This window comes from Mixophyes fleayi, chromosome 8 (assembly GCF_038048845.1).
Source record: "Mixophyes fleayi isolate aMixFle1 chromosome 8, aMixFle1.hap1, whole genome shotgun sequence".
Lineage (NCBI taxonomy): Eukaryota > Metazoa > Chordata > Amphibia > Anura > Limnodynastidae > Mixophyes > Mixophyes fleayi.
The window spans coordinates 124697804-124710658 of NC_134409.1; the positions used below are offsets into that span (position 1 = coordinate 124697804).

Below are 12855 nucleotides of genomic sequence, written 5' to 3' on the forward strand. Positions count from 1 at the left end.
ATTGAATTCCCCAATAGAATACAAAAAGGCAAATGTTACCTTCATCTTGCACATTGAACATCTATGAATGCCAATAGAGAACCATTTTCACCCAAATTATATCTACCCCCCCCCCCTCCCCTTACAAATTTAATTTTTTATAAAATTGTTCACATATATCTTTATAATTATAAACCATGGACCCACAATTACGACAATGATTCGATCACAAATCAAATTGTTAAAAACTGATTAATAGCAATCAATCCGACCGTTTGATCCCTTGCTATGGATTACAGTTCATATCCTTAAAATAATCTCTAGTTAAATATAATGCAATGTTAAATGTATTTCACTTTATACAACGTTAACTTTATTGTACTTTGTTGAATGAAAATATTTCGCAAGTCAAAATAATTGTCATAGTAACTGCCACACTCCCCCCCCCCCACACACACACACACACACACACACACACACACAGGGAAAACCTCAAATGACTGCGTATTTGGATGAGGAGATTCATTTGGGGTTTTAAAAAAATATATATATTTTACAGGAAATATCTAAGTTTTGTTGGATTAAGAGAAGTGCAAAGAACCTGAAAGTAAAAATGTTTGACTTTTTTGTTGCATTTGTGAACTTTCTACTAACTCAAAGAGAGGATACTTAGACTTGTTAAACTTACTGTGACATTTGACCTGGACTTTGAATGAAAAAGTTCAACTTCTGTAAAAGTTTTACCTCTAACTTGAGAGCTGCCTGACTTGCAGGATGATTAAAGGGAAATATAGACAAAGCGTGCTCATTACATGTATTTTGTCTACGCACTGTGTTCTAGCAGAGCTGTACGCCTCTGTTCTTTAATGCTTTGCCATGTGTGACCACAAGTGTGCCAATGTTTGAATCTTCAGAGAGCCGTTTAGAAATTGCCCATTTTTTAGTCCTTTTTTTTTAGTTTTTTAAAAATATAGCTGAACCTTATTAGCCATTTGATTTAATACATGTTTATTTTGTTTATGTAACTTTTTTTTATCTATATCCTGTCTTTCCTAGTTTGAGTCACTACTTAAAGCCGCAATTCCATGAAATAATCGGTTCTTTTTCTTAACATAAATCACTGGTGGGCTATAAGAGGAATGGTTTTGGCATTTGGACTGCCATGGCAACCACAGTCACATGGCACATTCTGTTAGCCTAGAAAATAAGGTGGCCCCAGCTACTATGACTTTAGGGGTAAATTGTACTGATAAAAGCCATTTTCATTATTATTCACTCAGCTATATAGAGTTAAGTGATTTTATAAAATAGGGGTGGGCAACATGACTTTTTTTCACAAGTGGCCCTTGGTTTCACAAGAGCGCAAGCTGCACATATATTTGGAGAGAGGCATTAGGGAATGTGAAGTGCTCACACAGGATGAACAATGCTTTAATTAACCTAAGGGTTGGAAGTACAATGACTGGGAAGACATCCACATCAATCTGCTACGTAGACTGCACGGAGAGTGTGCTGGACATTCTGAGCCTTTAGGTAGGGTACCAAAAATTTGGCTTCTTTGAGGGTCATCTATTGGCCACTACTATTAAAGACACCTGTGTGTTTTTAATGTAAGGATGACCAATCTTTTTATCGGTATTCATCATCATCATCATTTATTTATATAGCGCCACTAATTCCGCAACGCTGTACAGAGAACTCACTCACATCAGTCCCTGCCCCATTGGGGCTTGCAGTCTAAATTTCCTCATACACAGACACACAGACTAGGGTCAATTTGTTAGCAGCCAATTAACCTACCAGTATGTTTTTGGAGTGTGGGAGGAAACCAGAGCACCCGGAGGAAAGCCCACGCAAACACGGGGAGAACATACAAACTCCACACAGATAAGGCCATGGTCGGGAATTGAACTCATGACCCCAATGCTGTGAGGGAGAAGTGCTAACCACTGAGCCACCGTATTCATTTGTATTTATTTTTTTCCCAAGTATCTTCCAAGAAATTTTTGGAGGAAATCTAATCCATGTACACTTAACATTAAATTTTGCCTTGCACACTTCTTTTATCACTTTAAATCCGATGTTAGCTAGTGGCACGCATACATGTATTTTTTAATACAAAGACTATGCCGTGACAGTCATCACTATCAGTCAGCACTTACACCTGTAGTTGGTGCAAATGATACGGCTAAAAAAACCTACATGATTTAGAGAAACCGGGGAATTGACTGCGTCTGAATCGGCACACCCCTGGCGTGCCGTACCTGTACATTGCCTGCGTTCATCCCCTCACCCATCCAGCCCTTTAAGCCATAGGTAGTTGTAATTGTCATTTGTGATCCCACATGAATTTCATTCATTGGCGTAAGGTCCGTCTCTGCGCAGACCTATTTCACACAGCATACGGCATGTAAATGAACTTGCGTCTGAACCTGAATCAAGCCAACAAACTACACAGATAAGAGCCTGGTGGGAATTAAACTCCTGACCCCAGCAATGCTAACCACTGTGCCGCCATGCTGAAACATTATACTTTTAAGTGGAAAAACACCTTCTGTAGTTTACACTTTTTTTTTTTTTGTAAACTAATATCTTCCCTTTAGTGACAATCCTGCGTTTTTATTTTTATATTTTTCACGACTAAGCAGGATTTCTGGTTGCTGGCCCCTGCACATTTTATTCTGCTTGTTATGGAAAATGTATGATCGTCTTGGTTTTTTAGCCATAATGGGCTTCCCCGGTTGTTTTCAGACTTCGCACAGAACCTCTACAGAATGATTTACAATGTCCTGTATAATGCTTCAGAAATTAGCCTCTTTGTCTTTTTATTCTCTATCTCTCCCAGAAATAATTCTATCCCATTACTTATATCTGTTTCACCTTGGCGAGAAGATTCTCTTTTTATATATAATTGTGTTCTATTTATTTGAGACACTGAATTGACATTTTTTTTTTTCCCATTGTAATCTTGGCGCTCCTTGTTAAATTGCTGAACACGGAGGGGAGAACAATTTATTTTGTGGGTAATGATGCTCAGCTTGTTTCACCAGTGCGTGTAGAGACTATCTGCAAATCCTTTAACTAGCTTTGATTTCTTCAACTTTCTTCCTGCAGATTCTCCTTGACTTTTTCTGTCTAGAAGTCACATTCTTTGCTCTCTCCATTGTATATTAAAGAAACCTTTGCATCATTTTATCCATTATCCATCATTCCTAACCGCTTGCCTGTCTCTGTGTACCCAATTTTGAAGTGGGCATGGATTAAACAACCTACAGATTAACGGATCACGGGACAGCAGCACAGAATATTTCAGGAGAGGAGTATGCTGATGATATGGGTGACAGTGATCTGTCTACTCAGAGCTCCATTTGTTAGAACAGTGTTATGATTTCATAGGTAACCCGTCGGGGGGGGGGGGGGTTCCTAGTGCCCGGAAACCCCCCTCCAAGCCTGGGGCACTGTATAATTGATGTGGCTGGACCCTGCCTCCGCTTCACACAGCTCTGCTTGAAAAGGGAGAGCTGTGTGCACCTAACAGTAGTGCCCGTGCCCATGTATATTATAGGGATAGGAAGAGTTGGAGAGCAGCCAAGCACTGTCTAATATAGCTACGCCCCCATGCATGCTGGTCACGCCCACTGGTGTCGTGGTGTGGAAACCCCCCTCTACAAATCCTGCGTTTGCCCCTGGATTTTAGGAGGGGAATGGAGACTTGCAGGAAGCCATAGACAGGAGAGTTAGATTGTGCTGTAGGAGGACCCTGCTTCCGCTGAGTAGTGGTATAAGGCTCACGTCAAACTGATGTAGGAAAATTGCTGCGTAAAGCCCACCTTTTATAGGAAACAAAGTTTATACATCCAAAATGTTGATAAATGTTCAGTAAAAGTTTCCACGTTACTGAGCAGAGAACCCAATTTTCTGTATGTATTTTCATTTGTTAATTTGAACAGGGGCTACCATTGCCCAGGTGAAATTGAATATCGGCTATTGTTTCTAATAGAGAAGATCCCTAGTGAGTGTCGGATCCTGTGATTGGTTGCTCAGCATGGCCTCCCTGCCATGTGCAGAGCAGGTGACATGACTTGGAAGCTCCAGTTGTTCCCATTGAGTCTTGAGTCTTTACGACAAAGCAGATAATAATTCAGAACAGGGGCACACAGCTGGGGGCCACAGATGAAGGCTGGGGCACGCCATTAAAAAAGAGTATATTTATGAACAATGGCAAAATGTTGAAGGAAATCATTTTTTGTTTTTGTTTATGAAAGAGCGCATAATCGTACAATATTAAATGTATTTCAGTGTGTTTTAATAATCATCAGTTCAAATTACATTTTTATTGTTTTTTTATCATGAATATTTTACATATTCCTGCTGTGCTAAGACAGCACCTTGTAGTAATCTTCTTCTTGTTTTTAAATGTTGTTTTAGGACCCATCAGTAGTATTCTGGTGAACCGATATGGCAGCCGTCCGGTGGTAATATGTGGTGGTCTCCTTAGTGCAATGGGTATGATTTTGGCCACCTTCTGCACAAGCATTTTACAGATGTACATCTGTGTCGGTGTCATTGCAGGTAATGAAACATTTATTTTGTAATTTACTTTATTTGATCTCTTTTAACATGTAGATCTGTCGCTAGACAGGTGAGAAGCCAATCACTAGGCTGCAATTTGTAATGGAGATGACTTTAGACAGGGTTACTATCTGCCTTTCCGTCACTCACCTAAATAGACACACTAATAGCCTTTTAACAGCACCTTGTCAGGTGCAGATCCTGATTAGCCTGCAACTTGCTAGCTCTCTGGAAAACCAGAAATGGGCCATATGAATGGAGCCCACCCTTCTCTCTACATTCAAAACCCCCTTACCAGTTTTTATAGAACTAAAGACCACAAATAATCTCCCTGGGGTTTTAAAACACAAATGACAGAAATTCAGGACTTGTATACCTGCCATTCACTACTTTCCCACCTGAAACTACCTAGCAGCCCACTTCCTCTCCCATCTTATCCAGGGTGGGCTGGATGGGGTTGCCCTCTTTGGCACCCTTTTATGATCAGGGAGAGGCTCTTAAGGTTATATCGTTAAGATTTTATTTCATATTACATTATTATGACTTCAAAGTCGAATATTGTACGTGTCTTCGAGTTATACATTCACAGGGTTTATCATAATGCATGGGTCATACGTTTTTGAGTTTCATGGTCAGGTTAGTTTTTCTTATAAATATTTTATATGCATTTAAGGGAGAATGAATGAATGGCAATGTAGTACATAATACTAACTTATAGCATAACTAGGGAGTTTTGTTGTCATGGAAACGACACAATGCTTTTGTACATGAGCAATAACACACGTAAATCCCATCCTTCCTGACTAGTTTTACCACCCCCTACTATTCCTTAGCTGCTGGTGTCATGAATACCCTTTTCCACTAGTTATAATTAAAACATGTAACCTTAAATGTAGATATAAATGGAAACATAGCTAATAACGGTGCTTTTAACAAGTATTATGGTCTGTAGCAAAGACATATGGGACTTATAATTCAGTACGGTTTGTATTGCGTTCACATTTTAGTCATAATATGAGGTAAAATAAATAAAGCCCCGTTTGGGCATTCAGTGCGTGGGTTTCCTCTGGTACTCTGGTTTCCTCCCACAGTCCAAAAACATGTATGTTAATTGGATATTAACTAAAATGGAACTGTGCTGATTGGCTAAGACCCATAGGGGGGGAACTTTTGACTCGCATGGAACGGAGGTAAGGATTAACATGAAAGTAATCAACAGCACCCGTGAGAGGGGGTAAGTCTTATAATGACAGGTACTGAATTATTCCTCAGCGGTATGTTCCTATGTTTTGTTAAATGTGTTGAAAATAGGACAAAACACACACTTGGTAACAGGGTTGACATTGCTGGAGGGATCTGTCCAGTCCTCCTTTAACGCTAATTTAATAAGATGATGCAAAGAGCAATTGTCTACCAATACCCATAGTAAACAAAACACTTTTTTAGCACCTAGTGTGGTCGGACAAATTTAAATCTAATATCTGATTGGTTGCTATATTATTATCATCATTTATTTATATAGCGCCACTAATTCCGCAGTGCTGTACAGAGAACTCATTCACATCAGTCCCTGCCCCATTGGAGCTTACAGTCTAAATCCCCTAACACATACACACACATACACACACATACACACACATACACACACATACACACACATACACACACACATACACACACACATACACACACACATACACACACACATACACACACACATACACACACACATACACACACACATACACACACACATACACACACACATACACACACACATACACACACATACACACACATACACACACATACACACACATACACACACATACACACACACATACGTATGTTTTTTTTATATTATAGTGTTATACGTTCACTGTTTATTGTGTAATTATTATGCAAGTATAATAATACAGCCACCATGTAACACAATATGAAATGATAAAAATGCAAATATTTTTCTATAATACAGATGAATCCAGAGACCGTTTGTATCCTCTATAACACACACTGGTTTAGTGATTTTACTCCTGAAGGACCTATTTCTGCTAACGGTTAACTGTGGAAAGGGGATTTCGGAATTTAATTTGCAGTCAAGATTTTTTGTTAGTGACTTAAAATCACTTTAATGATAAGTCAGCAGCAAGAGGAGTGCTGTGTAGGAGCTATCACATACTAATTAATGCTAGTAAAATGAAATTATAATAAATTAGATTTGTGTCAGTGGGAAATTAATGATGAGATAATGGGGAGCTTTAATTGATTATTACCTAAATGGCTAGCTGGCATTCAACCTAAATTTGCATAAGAGGCCACATTTAGAGCTCCTGTGTGACTGGGAATTTACGCGATCAGTAGAATTTCCCGTTACTTTATTGGTGGCTTACGGATTTTCAGTAAACCTGTAATTTTACTGCACGTTGTAATTTAGGATTGTGGGTGTTTATATAATATAATACACACACAGACAGATAGATATAGACAGGCAGGCATGGGTATATAGACAGGCAGGCATGGGCGGCTATATAGACAGACCTATTGGTCTATCTTGCATGGTTACTGAACTCCTTAGTGACATCTGACATTGTGATAACTTATGTCCGCGAGTAAAAATATTGCTTTTATTAAAGTTATTATTTATTTATTTATTTTGTACTTTCCTTGCAGGGTTCGGTTTCTCTATGAACCTTCAGCCTTCCGTCATTGTGGTGGGGAAGTACTTCCTGAAACGGCGGCCCATTGCGAACGGCCTGGCCATGGCTGGCAGTCCCGTCGTACTATCCACACTTGCGCCTCTGAACCAGTTTTTGTTTGACAAGTTCGGCTGGAGGGGCAGCTTCTTCATCCTGGGCGCCATGCTGCTTAACTGCTGCGTGGCGGGCGCTCTGTTCAGGCCTATCGGGCCGTCGTCCTCAAAAACCAAAAAGGAGAATGACAAGCCCCTCCAGGAGAAAGACCCAGAAAAAGTTAAGATGAGTGTCGTGGAAAACGGTAAAGAGGCAACGCCTGAACAGAAGGAGGAGGAAAGTTGTCTGACCAGGTTCAATAAGGTCCTGGACTTGTCTCTTTTCAAGCATCGCGGCTTCTTGATCTACCTCATTGGAAACGTCCTGATGTTTATTGGCTTCTATGCCCCTATAGTGTTTCTAGCGCCCTACGGAAAGCATCTTGGCGTTGACGAATATTCGGCTGCCTTTCTGTTGTCCATACTCGCCATCGTTGATATGATTGCCCGACCGGTTTGTGGAATCATTGCCAACACAAAATGGATAAGGCCGAGGATCCAGTATTTCTTCAGCTTCTCCATCGTATTTAATGGTGTCTGTCACCTCCTGTGCCCCCTAGTTACAGGCTACGCGGGTCTCGTGGTGTACTCTGTCTTTTTCGGTTTAGCTTTTGGCATGGTTTGCTCTCTGCTCTTTGAAACTCTTATGGATCTTGTTGGTGCCAAACGGTTTTCGAGTGCCGTTGGACTGGTCACCATTGTGGAGTGTGTGCCTCTTCTCCTTGGACCCCCAATTGGAGGTAATTTCCCAATATTCTATTTACTGTGTTTATAGCTATACTAGATATTTTAGCCTCTTTAATTGACCAGTGTTTTGTAAACATACAATATATTTTAGTAATAAAACAACAAACAAGCAAGATAAAAAAGGCTTTGGATCCACCCTTCTTAAACCAAGTACTACATCTTTCATTCAGTATTAAAGATGGTGGACAATGTCAAGGTTTAGCCTTTTAAAGTATACCTGTTGCCTGTACGTAGTGGAGGCAGCTATTTTGTGGTCTAAACCAATATTCAAGACACTGTAGCCTATCAATTCACCAGGCGTTGTTGACATTGCTAAGGCTGGGTACACACTACAGAAAATTTCTTCCAATGTGCAATCGTTAAAGATTTTACCAACGACTGAAAGGCCCAATCAGTGTGCAGATTCCTGTGTACACACTATACACATTTTACAAGATTTACCTTCAGATCTGTGCTCTTCATCTGTCATAACCATCGGCTGAAAAGATGGTGACTCTGCACACTCCATAGAGATCTATGGAAACTGCCGGTCCTGAGTGCGTACAGACTGCAGAATTCGAACGACATTGTTCCATCGTTGAAAGACATTTTTCGTTCATCTTTGGAGCATACACACTAATGTGATATCGGGCCGAATGGTTGTTTATTGTGTGATTGGCCCAATAATCTGTTGAAAAACCTGTAATGTGTACCCAGCCTAAGGCATAAGGCTTAATGATTGACTTGATTGGTTGCAACGCATTTACGCTCAATCCATCGCGTTATTGAACCAATCTTAAAAAACCTCAAAATATTGGAACAGAATGATAATCATAATAACTTTGTATTACTTTCAGGTGCGATTGTGGACACCTTTGGAGATTACAGGTACATGTTTATCGAATGCGGGGCCGTCATAGTCTTTGCTGGTCTCTTCCTTTTCGTTGGGAATTTTTACAACTACCGCATGCTCAGGAAAGAGTCGCAGGCAGAAGAACAAAAGAAAGAGATAGAAATGACGGAAGGTGCCTTGCTGAAAAAAGAGAACTATGATCAAGTGGCAAAAAATGGCAGCGAAATCCCGTCTGCAAAGCACGAGACGGAGAACTCTGAACAAGTGGACAGATCGGGTCATACAAGTTAGAACCACTTGAGGACACCCTAACCAACATAATCATGTGTAGACGTGATTTAGCTACGGGACAAGTCTGTCGGTCTGTATGTACACATAGTACAAGCTCCACCCCTTTTTGCGGTCCATGAAGTGGAATAGGCCCAGAAGTGACTACATTGAATACAGGCTAAAGAGACCAAGGACAAATCTGACCTATATTCAATTTATGTCCATATATCACATGTTACTACACACAAATAGCTTGCAAGAAGGATAAAACATGGTTACTTCTCGCAGGTAATTTAAATTATATGTTTAATACCTGATTTTAATGTATGTAATCTGAAGTGTTGCTAAAGATAATCAAATAAGTGTAAGAGCTGAAAATGTATAAATCTAACAGTGTAAAAATGACATTTCTCTTTAGTTTCCTTGTGGTGAAAGAAAACTGTTGCATCTATAAAACAATTACATGTTTATAAGGGGATTAAAGGTGTAGATCTATCATACCTTCTGAAAAGGACAAGTGGAGGTGTTGCCCAATGCAACCAATCGGATTCTAGCTCTCATTGACCCAGCAGAATTTAGAAAATGATAACTAGAATCTAATTGGTTGCTATGGGCAACACCTCCACTTGTCCTTGTTAGAACGTTGGATAAATCTATACCTAAGTTTTAGTTTGCAGTCAAAACTTTATATGTACAAATATATTTGTGGCTGTTTTCAGAGAAGGTTCTTCTCGATCTATACACCTTCCTTAAAGATCCCCTGTTCCCTGCACACCGTGCAACCAATAGTCACGAAAGTGTTTACTAGGATCCATTGATTACTGCTAGTTGTGACTGTGGCATTTCTAATGTTATATTTGATGCGGGTTTTAAAAATGTTTTATTTTTTATTTGAGATTTTAAATGAAATCAGTTTTGGAAGAAATAGCGAAATTACTGTATTGGCAGCCTGGCAAATCCACAAGTACGTATTCCCACCATATGTCCATGTAAAACACAAGGTTTATATTATCCTAATGTTCCTACGCTGGTCAGGTTTTTGGCTAATCTTGTCAGTTCATTGTCCCACGCTCATCAGGTTATCGGATATTTTTGTGATACCGATGCACATAGCACAGTAAGGATCATTTTCCCTGGGAGTCTTGGGGATCTTCTGGGACTTAAAAACAGCCAAAGAAGAAGCGGAGCCTGGGCATTGCTATTCCTGTCCAGCATGTCTAATTAGTACGTGATCATCCTTCCACTGGCATTGGTTGCCCGTTACACCACGGGAATGCATTAAGGTTCTCACTGCTGCTAAGAGTGCATTAATGTATTTGGGAGGTAACAGTTCAGGTCATTTTCCCCCTTTAGACGGGCTCTTTCCAGAGTTTAGTGGTACCCAAGAGAGACTATATCAAAAGGACATTTGTCGGAGGACCCAAGCTCCCAGTTGGTTGAAGATACAAAGACCTATCCAACAGCAGTGAGAACACTCAGGAAAACCAGTCAGTGCATTAATCCGAATTGTGGCTTTAGTTCCTGTTTAGTGTGTGAAATATTTATCCTGCTGGGCAGGTCTACTAGGTGCTATTGAATTCTGACAGCGCAACAGACTGTGTGTGAGCCAATACTGCTGAACTGTCCGGGTACGCAGCCTTTGTTTCCTCTGTGGGGACCATCTCAGAAAGGTCATCACTTGGCTAATGGGCCACCACTGTATTTGTACCCTGAGAGAGACTTCTCTGAGTGTCCGTAACATTTGATAACCGTACTGAGTAAACGGTTAATTACTTACAGTAAAACTGGGCAGAAGTGAATAAAATACACCTGTGTATGCCGGATATTGTTATGTACATGTGACTGCTTCACTCAAATGTTTGTCTGTTTGAGGTGGGGGGATTCGTTCTGTGACGGACTAGTCTCACTTCCTGTTCAGCTGTCTCAACCGTCTCTAAAGTGCATATGAAGCTGGGGTTTGGTTTCCACATTCATCCTAATTCATAAAATGTATTGAAAGGTGATACACTGCTGTGGCTCATTATGTGAATTGCAAACCAAAGTGCAGGAGCACAGATTAACCCAGCGTCGCTCAGTTTGGGTCATAATGACTTTTAATTTACGTGTTTTTTTTTTTTACTCTCGGTAGCTGGAGTTCAGACCCCACTGTACCCATTTCCCACTACCACTCAGTCAGCCGGCGTCGGCACAGAGAACTAGACGGGAGCAGACACAAATAAGATGATTATGACCCAACCTCACTGTCAGTGTGACAATTTTGTGCCATTTTAGTATGTGATGTTTTATTTATTCTTTTGAGCAGATGTTGCAGATGAGCTTTGTTTACATATCAATTGAGCCGCAATTCGAGAAAATGGCCCCAGACTTTTTTTATATCATGCTAAATATGACTGGAATTAATGCGATCACGATAGATCGGTGTAATAATAGTGTCACAAAAACAACACAAATTCATCAAAACCTGGGGTCTCCTAAATGAACACTTGAGCATCCGTAAAGATGGATTTCATTTGCCAAGAGAAATGCGCAAAGGGATTAGAAATCCTTAGGAAAATCTTCAGAGGAGCCACCTGCAGGAGTACCAGGATCTTGAAAAAAATGTCAAGTGTTTCCCGCTAAATAAAAGATCGTAAGACAACACGTACATGCCAGGAGTGTGACAATTATAAGCCGGGAACACCTGAGTTCATATTGAGCGATTGAAAATTAAAACAATACAAAACACAAAATCAGCCAAAGATCTCATACTTAAGTCAACGAAAAAGTTTGATTTTTAGATGAAAAGTTTGTTTAAGATATTGGCAATAACGCCAAAATTGTCAATTTTGTTAATTTTTTTTTTTCATGTAGAAATAAAAAAGTTCATTCTCTGACTTTTTTTTTTTTTTTTTTCATTTTTAATCAAAATACCTCATTCAGTAGTTCATTATTCCAAATATACAAATAGTTGACTAAAATCATCCTTAAAACTTCAAAATCGGGCATAAAATACACCCGGGTAATAAAGACCCACCTCTACGTCCGTGTTACACCTTTCCACCACAATGGCGCCGGGTTAAGCGTTAAAACATGCTAAGCGCAAAAAGAAAACTAAAAACTCTTCGGGGTATATTTACTAAACTGCGGGTTTGGAAAAGTGGAGATGTTGCCTATAGCAACCAATCAGATTCTAGCTGTCATTTTGTAGAATGCACTAAATAAATGAAAGCTAGAATCTGGTTGGTTGCTATAGGCAACATCTCCACTCTTCCAAACCCGCAGTTTAGTAAATCTAGCCCCTCAAGGTAATAAAATATCTGGAGAAAAAAATTAGGACCTTAGGGAACGTTTTTTTTAATCAAAATGGGGATGTCTATCTACAGCATCTATGACCTGATTCTAATGGTAAATGCACTAACAATTTTTTTCTGTAACCTGGATCTTGCATTTCTGTGGTTTGCTGTTCAAGGGGTAGGCATCATTTGTGACCTTGAGACCCACTCAAAAGTTGGGAGCTCTATCTACATTATTATCCCCAAAATTCACAAGTAGGTGGAGTCTGGATGGACTCCACCCACTTCATCATTTTCAAAATTAAAATTTCAGGTATACCCATCTCTGAAAGGGTGGAGGAACTCCCACATTACTGCTAACATAACAAAACGTCACAGGTCATTGGCCAAATTCC

General features: G+C 39.9%; 1 protein-coding gene across 1 annotated transcript in view; it reads left to right on the forward strand.

The window, feature by feature from the left end:
- LOC142099675 (monocarboxylate transporter 2-like) overlaps positions 1-12079 on the forward strand; it is a 34256-nt gene extending 22177 nt beyond the window's left edge. Inside the window, exons 3-5 of the mRNA XM_075183405.1 lie at positions 4408-4551; positions 7222-8079; positions 8923-12079. Coding sequence (XP_075039506.1) covers positions 4408-4551; positions 7222-8079; positions 8923-9209 — 1289 coding nt within the window. The 3' untranslated portion in view covers positions 9210-12079. The remainder of the gene's footprint in view (positions 1-4407; positions 4552-7221; positions 8080-8922) is intronic.
- The last annotated feature ends 776 nt before the right edge of the window (positions 12080-12855 follow it).